General features: G+C 37.5%; 3 protein-coding genes across 5 annotated transcripts; 2 read left to right on the top strand and 1 right to left on the bottom strand.

Moving 5' to 3' along the window:
* Window positions 1–582: 582 nt before the first annotated feature.
* On the top strand, window positions 583–4,042 carry acta1b (actin alpha 1, skeletal muscle b). The gene is made up of 7 exons (XM_079843433.1): window positions 583–850; window positions 1,648–1,787; window positions 1,892–2,216; window positions 2,380–2,541; window positions 3,098–3,289; window positions 3,372–3,553; window positions 3,651–4,042. The coding sequence occupies exons 2-7, from the start codon at window positions 1,659–1,661 to the stop codon at window positions 3,792–3,794; spliced, it is 1,134 nt and encodes a 377-aa protein (XP_079699559.1). The 5' UTR covers window positions 583–850; window positions 1,648–1,658; the 3' UTR covers window positions 3,795–4,042.
* A 1,330-nt stretch (window positions 4,043–5,372) lies between these two features.
* Window positions 5,373–10,637, top strand: ccsapb (centriole, cilia and spindle-associated protein b). Its single transcript, XM_079843429.1, has 4 exons — window positions 5,373–5,474; window positions 6,121–6,459; window positions 7,614–7,903; window positions 9,149–10,637. Exons 2-4 carry the CDS (start codon window positions 6,138–6,140, stop codon window positions 9,323–9,325), a joined length of 789 nt encoding a protein of 262 aa, XP_079699555.1. The 5' UTR covers window positions 5,373–5,474; window positions 6,121–6,137; the 3' UTR covers window positions 9,326–10,637.
* rab4a (RAB4a, member RAS oncogene family) lies at window positions 9,473–20,018 on the bottom strand. Of its 3 annotated transcripts, none has more exons than XM_079843432.1 (8): window positions 19,868–20,018; window positions 19,255–19,335; window positions 19,037–19,151; window positions 17,269–17,331; window positions 16,956–17,110; window positions 16,190–16,285; window positions 15,957–16,100; window positions 9,473–12,022 (listed from the first exon to the last, which is right to left on the bottom strand). In XM_079843432.1, the coding sequence occupies exons 1-7, from the start codon at window positions 19,878–19,880 to the stop codon at window positions 15,985–15,987; spliced, it is 639 nt and encodes a 212-aa protein (XP_079699558.1). In that variant the 5' UTR covers window positions 19,881–20,018; the 3' UTR covers window positions 9,473–12,022; window positions 15,957–15,984. The 3 variants fall into 3 exon arrangements, with proteins under 3 accessions (XP_079699558.1, XP_079699557.1, XP_079699556.1); XM_079843431.1 differs by having other exon boundaries at window positions 19,763–19,911; XM_079843430.1 differs by lacking the exon at window positions 19,868–20,018 and having other exon boundaries at window positions 19,255–19,519.
* Between the last annotated feature and the right edge of the window lie 1,026 nt (window positions 20,019–21,044).

Here is a 21,044-nt window from a genome sequence, read left to right as displayed (position 1 = left end):
AAAAGATCATACTACCCACAATTAGAATATTAACACAACATAATTATTGTATATATGCGTGTTAGCGGGGGAGATGTTCTATAACATCACTCACAACAAATTAATCAATTATATTAACTGCTAAAAAGGCTACAATCAATACATTTTTGTACATATTGTTGATATAATAATAATAACCTGAAATACCATTATTTCACTTGTCATTGTTACAATGTCATTATATATTTAAGTACTGAGTAATATTAATTAACTTCATGTACTTACTATAGAGTTAGGGTAGGATTGTGGTTGAGGGTTAGTTGCCTGTAATTATACACAATTTACTGTTATTACTGTGGTCAGTACATGTAACCTATGCAAAATAAAATGTTACCCACATCTCTTTGGTCAGGATTTCATTTCGGACCACCACTGCGCAAAGTATAAGAGATTGAAATTAAATATTGGCTGGCAACAAATCTCTAAACGTATTTTTCAATTGACAAGGAAATATACTAGGAAGCACCATGTGGAAAAAGGCTAGTAACAACATTAACACCGCCCCCCATACCCTATAAAGCACATGCTCTGGTCTGGAATGATGACTATAAATCCTTAAAAGGACAGTCATGCTCACTACGAACCTGAGGATAGTGGGAGACACGCCGCTTCACTAGGAAGTCACTCCTCGCTTACCCTGCAAGAGCCTAATATGGTTGAAGGATGGGGAAAAGTCCAACTGAACATACAGATATCCTCAATAGTGCGCAAGGGGACAAACACGAAGAGTATATAAGGTTATCATAGGTCAGTCAATCCGTGACTGGATACATCAGCGGTTGTGTTCTGCCCTGAGCTTCATCTTTGAAAGGTAAGAGAAATGGATCAAACCCGTGCACTACTAGTAGTTACGCGGACTAACAGAAACATTTTTAGTCAGTGTAAGGCAACTAACTTGTTTTATTTGGCGTCGTCAACGTCTACAAGATAGAGATAAAGTGTTTCCATTAAGTTATAAACTGATCGTGCATAAAGAATATTTGCATAATTACGTTTCCATAAATGAATCATTTTGAATGCATTTATAAAATATATGTATATTTTGAATTGTCATTCGTATACTTGACGTGACAGCATGTATAATTATAAAATATGTATTTAAAATGTGAATATTATAAACATTTCTAAGAGTTTACTAATAATATTACTTTATAACTGCACAATCACAGTTATTGATTTGCTCATTAATGTTGCCATTTCCACAGCACTTGTTGTACACTTAAAAAAAAAATCATTTTAATTGCTGCCATACATTTTAAGTCAAATCTTTTAACCAACTTGAATTATATTACTGATTCATTAATTACAGAAAATATTATAACAATTTCAATGAATGGAAACAAAGATGTTATAATGTTTTCAATGTTCAACCCGAGAAAACGCAACAATTTTACAAGGTGGTTTCGTATGAATTCATACAATGTGATTCATTATGGAAATGTAAAATTATTTTTGAAAAAAGCAAGAAGGTCCACCCCTAAACCATCAGTGGGACATAAGCAGAACATACAAAAACATAAAAATCAGATTCATATGAATTATTCACCAATTCACCCCAATGTATAATTACAATTCGCCATGAGAGTGTGTTGTTATGTCCCTTATTAGAATCCATCAAGATGTGTGACGACGACGAGACTACCGCCCTGGTGTGCGACAACGGTTCAGGCCTGGTCAAGGCTGGATTTGCCGGTGATGACGCCCCCAGAGCTGTCTTCCCCTCCATCGTTGGTCGCCCCCGTCACCAGGTATGTTGTATTTCGGCATTTTTAAAATAATTACCATGGATAAGCTTAAGATATTTTAACATTGAAATATTGCAACATTAAAAATACTCTTTTTCTTCTTCCAGGGTGTCATGGTGGGTATGGGTCAGAAGGACTCATACGTAGGAGATGAAGCTCAGAGCAAGAGGGGTATCCTCACTTTGAAGTACCCCATCGAGCACGGTATCATTACCAACTGGGATGATATGGAGAAGATCTGGCACCACACCTTCTACAACGAGCTCCGCGTGGCCCCTGAAGAGCACCCAACTCTGCTGACTGAAGCCCCTCTTAACCCCAAGGCTAACCGTGAGAAGATGACCCAGATCATGTTTGAGACCTTCAACGTCCCAGCCATGTATGTGGCCATTCAGGCTGTGCTGTCCCTGTACGCTTCTGGCCGTACCACTGGTGAGACAATTATTTTAATACTTAACACTCCCACTAATCATATATGTTGAAGATCTAATTTACAAATAATTTTATGGGATCTAACGTGCAGTTTTAAATATCTGAAAAAAATGTGCTAATTTATAAGCCTTTTCTGACCCGTTTGTTTTTTTCTATATTTAAGGTATTGTGCTGGACTCTGGTGATGGTGTGTCCCACAATGTCCCCATCTATGAGGGTTACGCTCTGCCCCATGCCATCATGCGTCTGGATCTGGCTGGTCGTGATCTGACTGACTACCTCATGAAGATCCTGACAGAGCGTGGTTATTCTTTCGTCACAACTGGTAGGAAAATGTTTTTAAAATATAACAATTTTTTTTTAATTTCACAGTCTTTTCTGTGTTTTTTTCTGTTTACATAAGATTTGTCAAAACAATAACAACATAGTATTTCTTTTCAAATGTGTCTTTCAAATCATATTTGCTGCATTTGTTGAGGGATGCTCAATATTTTAGTACCATAATGGTTATTGGCCAAAGTTTTGTTTTTAATTGATCATATCAGTCATTGTTGGATACACACTACTGTTTTTACTACCGTACCGGCTTTCTAGAGAAATTATTACTTTTATTCAGCAAGAATGTGTTAAATTGATCAAAAGTCTCGTATGACGATGACTGATTTCGTATGACTGAAGACTGGAGTAATGGCTTCTAAAAACTCAGAATCAGCTTTTTAAAGTTGTAATTGTAATAAAATTTTTTAGTAATATTTTGTTTTGATTAAATAAATGCAGCCTTGGTGAGCATAAGAGATTTCTTTCCAAAAAATTGTACCTACCCCAAAAATATGTTTTGTTATGTTGGAAACAACCGACTTACTTATAAACTCTGTTTACAGCTGAGCGTGAGATTGTCCGTGACATCAAGGAGAAGCTGTGCTACGTGGCTCTGGACTTTGAGAATGAGATGGCCACTGCCGCCTCTTCCTCTTCCCTGGAAAAAAGCTACGAGTTGCCCGACGGCCAGGTCATCACCATTGGTAATGAGCGTTTCCGTTGCCCAGAGACCCTCTTCCAGCCTTCCTTCATTGGTGCGTAAAGACAAACACTATTAGAAAATGCAGCATTTTTCCATACAACTTTTAGTTTGATTAATAAGGTGTTTCTGAACAGGTATGGAGTCTGCTGGAATCCATGAGACCGCCTACAACAGCATCATGAAGTGCGACATTGACATCAGGAAGGACCTGTATGCCAACAATGTCTTGTCAGGTGGTACCACCATGTACCCAGGTATTGCTGACCGTATGCAGAAGGAGATCACCGCCCTGGCCCCCAGCACAATGAAGATCAAGGTGCGTTATCTGTGGTTATCTTTTAACATGCTCCCGTTCCCTATTGATTTAGCAATATTCCTCACTGACATTCTCATGCGTCTCCTCATTCTGACAGATCATTGCCCCACCTGAGCGTAAATACTCCGTATGGATTGGTGGCTCCATCTTGGCTTCCCTGTCCACCTTCCAGCAGATGTGGATCACCAAGCAGGAATACGATGAGGCAGGCCCCAGCATTGTCCACCGCAAGTGCTTCTAAATCCATCATCTGCATCTGTTTGCTGTGGATCACACAATAATGGAGAATACAACATTATGGGACAGATTTATTTTGTACCCATGTGTTACATACCCTGGATTACCAAGCAAGAACACAATGAGGCAGGCCCCAGCATTGTCCAAACAGACACAATCACGATCCAGAAAACCATTATACCATGTTGTCTATCACAAAACTGTAATCTGTACATAAATAGTAATTAATTTATTAAAGTCCATTATTTGGTATTTGGTTTTTGTGACATGTTTGTGGTAATATATTGTTTGACTTGAAACTGGAAACTTAGTGATCTAGAGTGTTGCTGGAAAGTATATTCTAGTTTAAAAAAAGTATCTAATTATTTTCAGGAAGCATAGCTAATAAAGTTTATTTATAAAGTACATTTAAAAACAACAAATGCTGTACCAAAGTGCTGTACAGTTAGGAAAATAAATGCCTGAATTAGATTAAATTAGCCAAGTATAATGGAAAAACAGACTCTAAAACCCCCTATACATCTCAAGCAACACTATTAGGCTATACAAAAAAATTTAAGTCTTCAAACTAGATTTGTATATTGCCAATGTGGAAGAAGACCTAACAGAATGGAAGTGCATTCCACATCCTGGGGGCTGCAACTACAAACACTGATCACCCTTAGTTATCAAGCGGGAACGAGAAATAGAGAGGAGTAACTGATTCGATGAACGAAAAGACCTTGGTACAGAATGTGGTTGAAGGAGATCAACAATGTACTGTGGGGATAGACCATGCAAGGCTTTATAGACATACCTGTTGAACAACTTTAAAATCGACTCTGTAGCCACAACTGGTAACCGTAACTGGTACCCATTGTAGGGAAACGAGAACAAGAGGTGATGTGCTCCCTCTTCCTTATACCCGTTAGACGTCTAGCTAAAGTTGTGGCCTAATGGTTAGAGAGTCAGACTTGTAACCCGAAGGTCATGGGTTCGACCGGCTGGGAATGTAGGTGTAGGAGTGAATGAACAGCACTCTCTTTTGCACAAAGTTCACACAAATTCTGAGTATGGGACACACTTCAACTTTTTAAAAGAAAGATTCATAGTGCAGTTTGCTTAGTGTACAAGTGTACAAAAATCAAAAAGTACGGTCACAAATAAGATTATAACATATAATATTACTATAAAAAAAGTGAAAGTTGACCTCCGTCTGACCTGACTGCAATGTGCTACCAGGGTAGGATCCTCACCAATTCGATGAAAGAGAATAAATAATTACATTTAAAAAATACAATTTCTTTAAAATGATGAACGGTTTCAAGCACACGCACAGAATTTATTTCAGATTTCAAATTGCCATGAATGAGTCACAAATCAATCCTCAAACTATGATTTGTGATGTGGACCGTGGTTGTTCCAGATAAGCATCTTATCCTTATGTTAATGTGTGAAAAGAAAACACGATAAATAACTACAACATTACGGTTACTGCCTGGCACATATGTTTAAGACCCTTAAACCCCTCCTTTGGTAAGGTCAAGTTTTAACCGTAGACAACAACACCTGTTGATGCCTTCCAGTGATTTCCAGCTCCTTCACCACAGGGCGGAGCTACAACCGTGTTTTACAAAGCAAGGTTGACGTCTGCAGACTACAAGCGCCATCTGTTTACCTTCTCGGCCCTATCTTAATCAAAACGGTATGTAAATATAATATCAAAACACGGCTCATATGTTAATGTTGACAGGTTTTTATGGCGTGTATCTTCATTGAACTTGCTTCCGCTTGCTGTCACATGACACTCGCTTTAAATACTAGTCGACGCTCTGCAGCTTTAACATACTGCACGCCGTTTGATTGCATTTAGATAGTCATTGTGTCAAACGCTGTTAATTAACGTTGACTACTTACAGTAACGTTATATAAAGAAAAGCTTTTTCGTTTCTCTGTTCATTCGCACTGTCGATGGCAGCACATATATGCTACGTATAAAAATATACTAATGTCTTCCCCTTATTCGTGTGTTTTGGATTAATGAACTGTGATACTGAAGCCATAATTCATGTTTATCGTCACCTTATGAACCCTAATATGCAAATGCGTTAAGAGGTTCAGAGAGCTGCGAGATGACGCCATGGTTTAAGTAGGTGTGTACATGAAGGGGGCGTGTCGAAGAGCTGGTCAGCGATTGGCTTTCGCTTACGTATTAGAATTCTGTTGCCATAGTAATTTGGTTTAAAAGTCTGGCGGGAGAAGAGCTGATTCGGAATAGAATTGCATAATTTCGTTTCAACAGACTCAGACTGTTACTTCTCATAATGTAACATTTACACATTTCTCTCCAGTCGAACGAAAGTGAAATATGGTGACGAAGAGAATTCGATCCGAATACATGAAGAAATTTAAAGATCCGAAGTGGGACACTTACGCAAAATGTTATGAGGATTTGCTGAAGTACAGACTGTCAAGACGGCTGTTGGAGCAAGCGCACAACCCTTGGTTTTGGGGAGAATGGGGGAGCGAGATTGGCTCCAGTGGCAAATCTACTCCTCTAAGTCGGAATAAAGTCGAGCCTCTGAGGTTCCATGATGAGAAACCAGAACGATCTGCATGTGTGACACCAGAACCAGCAGCTGAACCAGAACCTCAGAGAGAAGTGCAGGACAGAGACACTACAGACACCAGTAAGTCCTGAGCTGCAGGCTGTCATCATCTTCTACTACTAAAAAAGTTTGTGTGTTCTAGCGTTGTTATTGTAAACTAAAACTAAATCTAAATCTTCGTTAAATAAAATCGAAATATTAGATGAAAATCGAGTGGGCATAAAATAAACTTTGAAAGTAAAATAAATTGAAAGCGAAATAGAATATAATAGAAAACCAAAAACTAATAAAAATTACAAGCAAAATTACTAAAATTTAAACTAAAACGAATATATAAAAACACAAAATTAATAAATACTATAATAGTGTATAAATAATACTAAAATAACTAGTTCATAAGTTATATCTGTTCATACGGCTCACATTCTGCAATATGCAGCTCAATGTTAAAGGGTTAGTTCACCCAAAAATGAACATTCTCTCATCATTTACTTGGGATACAAATGAAGATCTTTTTGATGAAATCTGAGAGACTTCTGTCCCTCCTTTGAAAGTCCATGCAACTAGCACTTTAATAACTTCAAAAAGTTCATAAAGAGATTGTAAACTAATAACTAAAGTAATCCATATGAATTGAGCGGTTTAGTCCAAATTTGCTGAAAAGTCTCGATCGCTTTATATGATGAACAGATTGAATTTAGTCTTTTATTCACATCTAAACATTGATCAGGGAAGATAAACAGAAGCTCAACCGAACCGAACCTGGGGGGTATTCCAGAAAGCAAGGTTAACTTATCGTCACATATACCTTAAACTCTCTGTTGATTAAACCAAACCTTGCTTACTCGAGGTATGCTGTTTCCAAAAACGCATCCGGGAGTTCTGACAACTCAGAGTATGTTCCCGGTTAACACACAAGACATTCTCGACGGAGCAAAGAATCGATGATTCACCATGGAAACAGACGCTAAGAAAAAAAAAGCACACCATTCTACTTCCTTCTTCCTACATAACCTCCTCATCCATTCTAAAGATGCTGATGCTAAAACCATATTTACAGTAGATAACTTTACCGTAGTAAAATATTTACATAAGCACAATTTAGCATCATTTTCAAAGTAATGTTCAAAACATGGAAAACTAAATGGCAAGGCATAAAGACACTATAATCTGTGTTACTTAATTAAAATGACAAACACTTTTTAAAGTACAAAATCTCTGTCTTTTCTCCTCAGAGCTAGTTACCAGAGTTGCTGAGCAGAGTCATCAAGAGGGGGAGGAAGAGAACGCCAGAGAATGTGCTCCTGCTCTCAAACCAGAAACTGACACACATATTCTGAACGCACCAAAAAGCAAACGCCGCTCTTCACACAAGCATACAAGATCAAAGATCAAGCCTCATGTCACCAAAGACGCTGACAAAGAGAACCGTCACCCTTTTGCCCTGTATGGCTCAGGAGAGAAGCAGACAGATATGGCTTCTAGAAAAACCCATAATGTTGGTCCTGCAACATCAACCGCAGAGGTGAGAATCCTTTCAGGAAGCATGTCATATCATAAGTAAGAAAACTACTAACAAAAAGTACTAGAATAAAACAAACATTACAGTTTGATTAATGTAAATATTCCTTATAGGTTGAAATTCACAATTACTAGCATATTTAAATAGCCTGACGTCGTCATACTCAATTCTAGTCAGAATATGAGTCTGATACTGCTCTGTTGGGCTGTGATTATGGGGTGTGTTTCAACCGTACCAGGAAAAACCTCAACTGGATAGACCTACAACCAATCAGAGCAACGGAGCGACGCATAACGTTAGTTGTCAAATGTCAACAGAACTCAACTGCACTGTGTTGCCAAGTCCGCGGGTTGAAGCGACCCCAATTATATGATATACAGACCCAGGAATGCGAATTTTACCAGGCAGCCCTGCCAAAATAACACATATTTTACCCCCCAAATGGCATTTTTTCCAGAGAACCCCCCCGGAAAGCTATTGGGCTTGTTTTTGGTTAGTTTTGAGTAGCAATTGGGCGTGTTTTGTTGTAAAAATTTGGCAACCCTGTCTGCACGCACGCTGGAATAAGTAAGATGAGTGTAAACGATCTTTGCCGGTGTTATAAAAAAGAATTTAAGGATACACAGAGTACTTACCAATACGATCATCATTTCTGAGAGAAATAGTAAAGGTGAATGCATATACGAACAAGTTCTCTGCTTAGGATTAGAACAAATTCAACCCAAGCGCTCTTTGGTGACGTGGATGATTACGTTACTGTTTATCATCTGTCCATCATAGTCTAAAGCCCGCCCTGACAATTTCATTGGTCCGAACAGTTTCTGTTCGGGCATAATTACTCCTCTACGGATCAAGTCCAGACCGAACTGCCCGAGCTCAAATGTTGTGGGCGGGGCTAAATTCTGCTGGCATCCAGGCTAATATTTAAAGTCACCATGAATCCATTCCCGCCCTACTTTTTTTCTTGTTTGAGAAGCAGTTTCACTCAGATAAATGTCACAATAGGGAAGAAAAGACTATCGCAACTTCCATTTCATGCTGACTTTAAAGGGATGAACATTCTGTCATTATATTGCTATTATTTTAAAGAATGTTTCAACTGCCCAATGCCCATGAAAGTCAATGTGGTCTAAAGTTGTTCTGTGAGTAAATGATGACAGAATGTTAATTTTTGGGCAAACTAACCCTTTAAGTATTCATTTGTTTATCGTTTTCCTGCATACTTCACACAGCCTTTCTTCTGTGTAGATCCATGAGTCAGCGCTGCGAGCAAAAACCAGACGGGAGGTGGAAAAACAGATGAAGAGTTTTGACAAACAAAGAGCCAAATCTGCTGACTTCGAAAAGAGCAGCACTAAGATTGTCCCCGATTTCAACCCCTGGATGACAGAGTACATGCGCTGCTTTTCTGCGCGGTCTCGGTAGTATTGCTTTCCGAAATCCTTTGAAAATGTCTGACTATCTAAACCTCTCAGGCTAGACAACCCAAAACACTCCACGTAATGACTGGGGCATCTGTCCGGTTCACTTGCCATCTTCCAGAATGGGTCACAATGAATTAAACTCAGCTTATAACACAAGGTTTTTTATGGGTTTATTTACACCATGGATATGTTGCATTTACTGGTACATATCAAACATGAAAACACAATCCATTGATGCTGCAGGGCAAACTGTCAAACAATCACATGCCTTGTTGATTTTGTGGGTTGCGTAGATTTACAGGCCATGAGATTTACCAGTGTCTCTTTACACTCTAAGCCAAACAATTACTTAAAAGTGTTCAGTAATTGTCCGACAATTAAAGAGATATGTGTTGTAATATTCTGTACTATCTATTGTTTATATTGATTAAAATATATGGTTAGTGTAAATAAATCTTAACCAACTTGTGAAGTGTTAAGCAACACTTGCTTGAATAGTCGTTCCATCATATTAATGTTTTCTTTGATATGAGCTAGATTAGATTTTACTTGTACATTCACTCTAATGGTGCATTCCATTTGTATTGTATTGTAAATAGTGTAAAAGGTCACTGGTATCTAAAGCATGAAACACAGCAAAATGACAAATCATGTTTCAATGAGATCATACACATCAAAGCCATTCCAGCTGTTCATCATCAAGAATAACTTTCATTCAGTGACATTATTTGGTTTTTAGTAGCACTCAGGTATTTCGTGTTGTATTTTATGTAATTTATTTTTGAGAAATAATGAGTTTGGGATATTTGTACACTATTTATATAAGGATATTGAACTGATTCTGAATTCAATAGTTATTATATTTAGGTCATCATCTTTAATAAAAGAATGCATGTGTTTTATGAACAATGTACAGGTATTCCCCCATCACATCTTTTTAGTCCGTTCTGGCATGTATTATGTGAATAGTGTTGTTTTAGTTTAAAAGTATTGAAGCCATAATGTTTATGAGGTGCATTAAGATGATGAATATGCACTCAACTGTCTAATTCCAAGCCGGCTTGAAGGGTATTAAAGTTTATGCGTTTAGATTTCAGCTCGTGAAACTGAGATGTTTAAATGTGTAACATTTACAGTGTTGTTTCACCACACTAATATTGATGGGATCTTTTTTTAAACGGTTTCCTTATTAGGACACAGTGTGTGGTAACAAATGTTAGTTTTCAGTCTTAACATTTTTAACAGGTTGTTGTTTAGAGGGAGTTAATGATATGTTAAAGGAAAAAATAAAGTATAGAACTTTTCATGAGCATATTATCGATGTAAAAGTCATTCTTATGTTTGTAGTTAAGGATACTTTGTATACAGACCTGCCATTAATATTACATATACTCTATTCTCACTAATGCACAAGGCAAATATATTATATAGCCAACTATATGAGCATGCAGTTCCTGGACATTAGGATTCTGCAAGCCTGCCAATACCTTATCCATGTGTAATTTAAATGCCTGGCATTGTCTCCCTTATTCACTTAACTGAATTAATTTAATGATTTGTTTTTATTTAATAACTTGACTGTCCAGCAAGATAGGATTGGAAGTTTTATACAAATTACATTGATTTTACAAACACTGATTTTACATTCAGCAGCTAAATTGTACTTTTGATTAGGTGACTTTTGAATCACATCTCTTTAGATCAGTACTACAGAATTACATTTTTTTTTTTTAAATCATGTTAAGTGAAGACGCAGCATTAATGAAAAACGAGGAACTACCATTCAATGCATTGTTAAACAAGACTATGGCAGCAATCTGTCCCATTTTAAATTTGAAAAGGGATCCACAATGATTAATCATTAATTTTTCGATGCAAGCTTGTTTGAGATATGTCCATTTAAAATGTATAGAAGAAGAACAGGGGAAAAGTAGAAGATTTTAAAAAAGGAATCACTTTAAATACGTCAGTACCATTCCTACAAACACCTAAAAATGGGACTGCAGCACAGAAATGCTTTACAATAAATATATAGCATGTAACACTGATATTGAAGCTGTTCATACTGACAATGCATTACAGTGTGATACGAAGGCAAGTGTGTGCTGGCTGATATTTTGAATGTAAATTATAATACAAGAGCAAAAACGTATTGACAAATGTCAAAAACCACTTTTCTAGTATCCTTTCCTAAAACATACTAACAATAAATGGAAAATATAAACCTAATTAAAAAGCAAACAATGTTCTAGCGAGATAATGCACATCAATGATAAAAAATTACAGGTGCGTGCCATAGAGCAGTGGTGATGCAGATATATATATATATGCTGTATATAGTCATTTATGAATATGTTGTAGTACTGCAACCATGAAACATGCTCCACGGTGATAATATAAACTCTTCTCTACACAACATCTACATATGGAATAGGGAAAGATGGGGCAAGGGCTCAGTGCAGTATTCTCAGGGGCAAGGGCCAGATCTTTTAACTACCCTGAGGGTTTTGGGTACCACAGATGTCTTTGCCTGGGCCCGAGGGGGGCAGTAAACATTTTCCGGATCCTTCTGGAGTTCAAGGGGGTCCTCGGCATGTCAGAACAGAAGTAAAAGTAAGGTGAGGGAAACAGTCGCTCCTCCACGATGAGCCGTACGTCACATGCCCCGCTAATGTCCTCCTCCTTGTGTTCACAAAACCTTGGCCAAAGGAAACAGAAAAAGAGCAGGTAATCATATAGATGGTCTTTTCAGACTGCTTTCTTCTTGTCTACAAACTGAAGGTGTAGCTTCCTTATCAGCCTTGATCTTTTTCGGACACCTTGAATCTCTATTTCTAGCTCGCATTCCAAATAAGGCACCTCAGAAACCCCGGAAAGTGCCTGGGAGGGCCGTGTATCTAAATATATCCATTCCCCTGACACTGTTTCTAGTGTGGCATTTTAACTGATAAGAGGGATAAGGGGTTTGGAGGACTGGTCGGTTCTCAAGAGGGGGTGGAAGGTAAAACATTTGACCATTTGTGTGTGTGAGCTGGTGCTGGTGCTGTGTCATCATCACTTGTACCCAAGGCATGCAGAAGCAAACTCGAGTGGCATTTAGTTGGAGTCAGTGACAAAAATAGCACCTCTTCTTGAAGAGAGCTCCTCCCACTAGAGCATGCCAAATACAGTAGAGATGCTGAGGGGCAGCTATCAACATCCTTTTATGACAACATTTTGACTGAAGCTAAAACTGCGTCACGAAGTATGCTGTTATCATTTTAAAATACAGTTCAGTTCATTATTATTAGTTCATGCATTAGGAATCATAAACTAAAAAAAGCATTAAAGCATTTATTCATTTAGGTTAATGTTTATTTCTTTTCATTGGCGTCACTGTTTGTTTTTAATACATTAATGTTGCTTTATATAAGCTGAAATGTAAAAACTGAATTAGTATACACTTTGTTCAAGTTTAGTTTTTTTTTCTTTTTTTAAAGAAGCCTCTTATGCTCACCAACTCTGAATTTATTTGATCAAAAATACAATGATATACTGAAATATTATTTAAATTTAAAATATTTGTTTTCTATTTGAATATGTTTTAAAATGTAATTTATTCCTGTGGTGCTTGTAACATACATCAACTTGATGCAACCTGGACACATCATCAGTGATGTTACCTGGGGTCACAGAGTGTTTCGGGTCTTTCAAGCATCATACACTCTCACCCAGGCGACCCAGCTGGGGTTGATCAGGCCCCAGCTTGTGTCCAGGTAGCCCTACCCCACCCATGGTTCTCCTCTCCTTATCCACAGCCACCTTGAGGCAACTTCTGCTGCCTCCGTGGCCTCCTTAATGGCCCTTCGCTTACTGGCCCCTATGATGCCCAGGATGTTGTAGGCCCTGCAGAGAGACTGGCCAGCAAACCCTCTGCATCCCACCTCAATGGGCTCACACCGTGCTCGCCACCCATTGTTACGGCACTCCTCCACTAGCTCAGCGTATTTTGCCCTCTTCCTCTCATTGGCCTCTTCGATACGGTCCTCCCAGGGTACAGTGAGTTCCAGGAGAACGATCTGCTTGGAGGTCTCTGAGATGAGTAGCATGTCAGGTCGCAGTGTTGAGGTGGCGACAGCTTCTGGGAATTTCAGTTGCTTCCCCAGGTCAACTTTCAACTCCCAGTCTCGTGCTGTTGCTAGCAGGCCAGATGAGGTGGCCCTGGCAGCTAATGTTGGCTTCTCCCCAGCCCGGACGAAAGCAATGGTGTTCTTCACTGGGCGGAGGCGCTTACAGTGAAAAAAGCTGAATTTTCAGCATCATTACTTCAGTGTCCCAACAGTAATACTTCAGAAATGATTCCAATATGCTAATTTGCTGCTCAAGAATTATTTCTTATTATTATCAATGTTGAAAACGGTTTTAAACTTTTGAATGGTAGTTTATGTAGAAATGAACATTATTCAAGATGAATAAATGCTGTAAAAGTACCGGGCTGCATTTCCCCAAACCTTCTTTACAATACGTCGTTCTTAATTGTCATAATTGTCATTACACTGATGGTTGTTATTATTGAGTCTATTTAAAAGGAATGATTGTGGAGGGGAGTTTGGTCAAACTATGGCAGCGATACAACAAATAGTTGTGCTAAATCAAAGACGGCGCCGTCCGCGGAGCCATTTAGTGTATGTGCACCATTTCATCCATGAAAACTTTAGTCCCCTGGCTACCATGTCACGGCAGCAAATTAAGCAGCTTTTAGATCTTGTTGGCCCGACTTTGTCAAGACAAACTCGACGGAGCTGTTGATTATATGTTTCGCGTGTTGCGCTTTTATTGTGTAGGTCATGCAATAACAGAAATGTCATGCGGGCAATTAACCCTGCTTGTGGAGTAAATGAAGATTATGGCAACATATATTATGATAATATAAATGGCATACTGCCAGTTAGTGTAGTGGGCTGATGCATGGTACGTTTGGGCATGAGAGGTTGCGGGTTCGCACAATCATTTCAAAATTATATAAAATATCCACGTTTGATTTAGTTTGCAATTTGGATTATATATCTCACAGGTCCTGATAAATGCAATTTCAACTATTTCTGAAGTCCTTCTATTATAAAGAACACCGCTTTCTCACATAACGCAGTTAAACAACCCCTGCATATTAGAGTGAATAATACATTTTTGAGCCATTAATAAACCAATTCTGCACCACCTCCACGGGGCACGGGCAGAACCTGGCAATGTCGCATTAAGAAGGTATACCTTACAGGGGTGGTTGCATGCAATTTCACTTTTTTAACTTTAGTTAGTGTATAATGTTGCTGCTTGAGCATAAACAGTATCTGCAAAGTTACAGTGCTGAAAGTTCAATGCAAACAGAGATATTGTCTTTTAAAGTTATGGCAGTTTATTGCCTACAAAAACGGCCGGTTTGGACTACAACAAGCTTCTTCCCGGGTTGGTGACATCATAAACCCTTGCTATTAACATAAACACTGCCCCCACGAACACGCAACAAAGTGGGCGAGGCCACGTCGCAGTCATTACGAAAGAGAGAGAGCTGTTGCAGAACTACAAACTACATTTGGCCATCTAACCAATCTAAGACCATGCGTTTTTCGGAGGGATGGGCTTCATAGAAGCAGGACGCAAACGAGCCGTTCAAAGGACAGTGGAGACAGCAGTGTGGAATAAAAGTAAAATATAAGAAAAATACGGTGTATTTTATACGGTGTAAGTATTAAGAAGTATGCACCCCATAAACACAACCAAGCCTAGAAAAAAACCACGGAACCACCCCTTTAAGCAACCTCCTAAGATATAGTTTGGGGAACACGCCTAGAAATGGTATACCTTTAGTTAAGTTATAACTTTAGAGTCTTTGTAGCGCACTAAGAAACAACGTTATCGGGAAATCCAGCCTTGGTCACTGTAAGTTCATGTTAGCATTTACTAATGTTAACATACAGAACCTTCCTTTTCAGGCGAAAAGGGTAATGAGAAAATCTAAACACTAGTAGTGAACAAAATTGGATGCAAAATAATTATGTTACTGGAGATATTGGGAAATATCATTAAAGAAACAAAACCAGTAAAAATATCTGTGTAAATTAATGTGCGCGATGTCAGATTCAATTCAATGCAACAATATATACAAGAATGTTCTGTTTGACTCTTCAGTTTTTTTACACGGTATAACATGTCTGATTTTGCCAAAAACTAAATTCAAAACTAAAGACTAAAATGTTTAAATATGATTCAATTATTGAATAAAGGTCAAGGACACGGAACAGAAAAGAACCATTAGCACACTGAACATGACACTTAAATCTAATATGCAGGGAATGATGTTGTGAGCACAGGGAACAACTGTATCTGATTAAATCTGAATGTGCTGGAGCTATTTTTAGTAGATGTTGCCATTATGAGTGGTACAGAGGGCCAGTAGAGGAAGAACAGCACCTTTTTCTTTTAGAGACCAAGGTTATAATATAGCAACTTGAAGAAAATTTGTAATAATAAATATTGCACATCACAATGTTAAGGAACTACTGAACCCCCTCAGGACAGAGCTTGGACAGCCTTCTAATATTAAAACCTCATATGTGAAAAGTAAGCAGAGAGAAGTCAAGCCTCTGGACCTTCACCTGGTTGGTCAGTTGTCTGGGATCTGTGTTAACAGCCACACTCCGGCACACTCTCTGCCTGAGCCCGTCTGGGAGAACGCAGCTGCCGCAATGCTGCATCGCCGTACTGGATTCCTGAACCCATTCGCTCCGGGTCCAGCTCTCCTACACAACCAAATGACAAGCACAGCAGCTTGATTCAAATGTCTTTATAAGCTTATGAGTAATAGCACAAGGCACTGGCCTTTTTGTACCTGACTCTATTTTGTTAAGGATTTTCCGAGCACACTGGACAAAAGCTTCCTCCACATTCTCCCCTGTTAGAGCACTGGTCTCCAAAAACATGAGCTCTGAAAATAAAGATATAAACAATTACATTTGCTTCATAATCAGAAATGAATGCATTCTCAAAAAATAAATATTGTGATTATTTTGCTGTGTTATTATGAGTTTTCTTTTTTATTTAATAATAGTCTTATGTATATACTATTATAGTACTTATTAATATTTTGAATTATTTCGTATTTTTATATATTTTGGTTAAGATTTAGTCATTTTATTATGTGCTTTTGCCATCTTTATTAGTTTTTGTTTTATTTAAATATTTTTATTTGGCTCCAATTAATATTTATTGTGGTTCTTCTACTTAAACATTTTATTTCAGTTAGTTGCCAAAGCAACATTTAGATATTTCATTTGTTTTTGAAGTTTTTTTAATCTAATAATGATATTTTATTTTATTTCAGCTTTATTTCAGTTAACGCAAACCAATTTTAATAGTTTAAGTTAACAATAACAACACAGATCCATAGACACAATGGCAATGCACCAATAGCCAATCACTATTTAGTCTCTGAATACGCCCTGGTGATCTCAATGTAGCCAGTTGTGAGTCTATACACGTTCACTAGTGGGCTCATGTTTGTTAGTAATTCTATCCTGTAGTGACCTCTAGTGGCACAGTCACAATATGCAAGCAGATCAATGGAAACCAGCAGGTAACTAGTCTGACATCCACACCATTCTCTTGAGCGAAGCGTGAGGCCTCCAGGAAGGTGACTTCACGGTCAGCATCCAGATCCTTCTTATTTCCACACAGTATGATCACTATGTTCTGGCTGGCCAACATCCTGGCATCTGTCAGCCAGTTAGTCAGTGCGTTGTAGGTTTCTCGACTACCATCCGGAGACAGAAAGTGTGAGAAAATAATACACTTAAAGAGCTATAAATACATATCAGTGTAGCTCTAGGCAAACCTCCAGAAATCTCTGAGAGAATAGAGCCACACACATAATATTATGCAGAGACACTGGATACACAAGTGTGACTTTACCTAGTGATGTCATACACAAGCAGAGCCCCTGCTGCCCCTCTGTAGTAGCTGCGTGTTACAGACCTGAGGAGAAAAAAACGTTTGTACAATTAAACCTCAGCTGATCAAATCTAGTGATAAACCAATATATCAACCAACCATATTTGGTCATTTTAGAGCTACCCGGCATTGGCAATTAGTCAATAGATAATGGACAATTTTTTTTATTTTTATTCAGCAGGGATGCATTAAATTGATCAAAAGAGACAGTAAATGTACATTGTTTAATATTATTTAATTTTTTTTAAATGCTGTTCTTTGGAATTTTCTATTCATAAAAGAACCTTGAAAGAAACTGCATCACGGTTTTTCAAACATTGTTAATAATAAGAAATGAGGAGCAAATCAGCATATTAGAATGATTTCTGAAAGGATCATGAGACACTGAAAAATGGACTAACGCTGCTGAAAATTCAGCTTTGCCATCACAGGAATAAATAAAATTTTAAAATATATATTATTTTTAATTGTAATAATATTACACAATATTGCTGTTTTACTGTATTTTTGATCAAATAAATTCAGCCTTGGTGAGCATGAGACTTCTTCAAAGAACATTTTAAAAAATACCTTACCAACCCCAACCTTTTTAAGAGAAGTGTATATTTAAGTTCATTTTGAGTATATGTAATTTCTATTATAGATTACAAATATTGTTAAAATAATTCCTTGTCATTCACAAACACATTTAATGTAAAACAGAATAATCAATGAGAAAAAAAAGACGTTTTTATTCATCTAGAATTGATTGGATTGTGAACAGCGCATGTACAGAAAGACGAATGCAAGTTTGATAAAACATTGACGTCCAAATGAGGTTAGTGACATTAAATAGTACTCTGGATTGTATACTGGTTATTATATTAGCAATCATCCACCCTGCTCTCAGTCTAGATAACGCCACTGGGCACTGAAGAATCAATATTAACTGACCACTAGTCAAATCAAATCTGCTCACAATAGCAGGACTATATAACTCAGGCCTGCTTCAACATCAGCTCCTGACACGTTTCTGTTCAACCTATAGCATTTGTTTCCTGAATGACTACAACATAGAATCTTATGTGAGATATTAGGCCTTGTAATTCAGAAATGAACATGTAGGGCAATGTTTTACTGCACACGACAGGCTACATATAACTGATCCAACAAATCAAAGGGCTCTTTAAATATATAATAAAATGAGCTGCAGTTTGAATATTGATAATTAAAACTATTTTTAATAAAAAGTTTTCATTCAATGAAATAAAGCTGAAAAAAATATTAATTTTAGATGAAAAACTAGAAAAGATGCCTTGGAAAAAAAAATAAAGTAAAGCTAAATTAAAAATACAACAACACTTGGTGCCCTATGCAAGATAAGACATGATTAAAGATATATATATATATTACATCAACTACATTAACAAAAAACAGTTTGTGTGACATTAGCATATTTTCATTCTAAATGTAGTTTGGCTCTAAGAAGAAGCTGCTGGCAAAAGTTCAGTGCAAATTAAGCATTATGTTGACAGCGCTGACAAATGAATCTGTGCAAGGAACTATAAACTCCTACATGCAATCTGGAGTTTAATCAATCCCTCACCAAATGCTCCACCATCTGACTGCCTGAGAACAAACCTGGAAATTATCATCATAAGTCATATCTCACTGTCAGTGGTCATAAAAAAACACGGCCTATCTAAGAAGGAAGCCGCTTTAGAAAAATAACACAGCTGTTTAAACACACCTGAAACGTTCCTGTCCTGCTGTATCCCAAATCTGGAGCTTGACAAACTTATTGACCACACTGATTATCTTTGAGCCAAATTCAACCCCAATAGTGTGATTCGAGTCATCTTTGACTGGAGAAACAGGGAAAAGACATTAGCAACAGAACATTGTCAGGTGTAACATTTCAAACTAGTTTCTTAATGTTTATTGGTAGGATAACAGAAAATTACATACATCTTTTTTCTATAAACTGATGAAGCAGGCAAGATTTTCCAGTTCCTGCATTTCCTATCACAAGAAACTTAAACAGGAAATCTAGAGGGGAGGAAAACAAAAACAAAGATTTTTGTGAAAAATGCATAGAAATTTTAAATAACAAATAGGATAGTATAGGAATATATCTTACTATATCATAACATTAACCAGACTATAGGCCATCAATAATGTGTCATGATCTAATCTAGAGACTAAAGAGATTTATCCTAACATCTACGTTATATCCAAATAAATAACGTTCCTTTTCTATAGTAATTATTGCTGTCAGAACTGTTTTGAATTATAACACTTATAAGACTGGCGTCGAGAGATGAAACATATGGCAGACAGATAGCTGCTGCCTAGCTGGCACTAAACACAGCTTGTAAGCAAATACTGTGATGAATGAGCTCGGGACACCTGCTAAAAACATGCTATGCTGTCGACAAGAAGAGTGGCAAGAGAAAATAAAAATTAGTCACCCTACCGTATGTCTCCGACATGACTGGCGCTGTGTTTCTAGTCTTTTAATACTGCGTTTTTCTCTTTCACGGCAATCAACAAGGATATCAAATAAAGGGAAATCCCTTACAGGTTTCGCGCATCCCTGTCGGAAGTTTGTACAGCGACTACTTCCTGTTGAGATTTTCAAAATAAAAGTCAAGGATTCTTTAAAAAGCCCAGCGACACAAAATGCATGACAAGAATCAGAATGAACTAACCCGTAGTATATAATAGTGCATGTATTGTGTATTTGCATTATTTGAAACTCTTTTATACATAATGAACGTTTAGACTTTGCTGACTGAAAATGTGCTTTCAAGTAACCACTTGGGGGTGGTAGTTAGTTGTCTGCATGCATCTGCTCTGAAAAACCACACTAACTAATGACAATAATTTGTACCAGATTTTATAGGGCTGAGCTCTTTGTACCTTTCACAAGTCAACTAATACATTATATTTTGTTTTTATATCCACATTTTATAATTGTGAGTGTGTTTTACCCTTACACTAACCCTAGAATTCTATAAAGCTCTGATTGCAACAGACTACACAGGATTGATCAGGAAAATTGCATGGTGATGAGTCAAAACTTTCTAAATGAAATCAAGATTCCATACATGAAAGGATATCATGGATGCTTGGGCAACAGTTATTTATGACTGAAGTAAATTGCCCTCTATAAATTGTAGACCACATGTCATTCAGTAATGACTGATGAATGTTATTACACACAAACATAATGTGGAGCATATGAAACAAAGGGTATTACATACATTAGCTTTGTTTCATCTTTTCGTGACGGTACAATCAGTTCCTGCTTTTCTTTTATTTATAAATTAGTTCATTTGAAATCAACAGGCAAAAGGGTCAAAGAGTTCTTGTTGGAAGGCCAACAGTCAGTGTCATCAAGGCATTCCAGCTGAGACACTTGAAGCTCTTCTATAAAATCTAAAATCATGTCAACACCCAAGAACAGGGCTTGCAGAATAAGCGCCATATCTTCTCCAGATGTCTGTGCATTGGTTCTGCGTTTATTGCATAATGCCTCAGGATGTATAGGCAGCAGATTTCTGTTCTGTTCACATGTCCTGTTTGTTTTAGATCTTTCCTGGCTCTCTCTATATATGTCAAAGATACATGACTAAACAATGGGATCTGATCTTAAAGAACTATGTCAACATAGAAATGCATACACTCAGTTAACATGCTTTTATGTATACAGCATAAGTAAAAAAACATTTGGACACACATACCGGTACTTATTA

This window comes from Gobio gobio, assembly GCF_949357685.1.
Source record: "Gobio gobio genome assembly, chromosome: 18".
In the NCBI taxonomy this organism is placed as follows: Eukaryota; Metazoa; Chordata; class Actinopteri; order Cypriniformes; family Gobionidae; genus Gobio; species Gobio gobio.
This window is presented reverse-complemented; position numbering and strand designations above follow the sequence as displayed.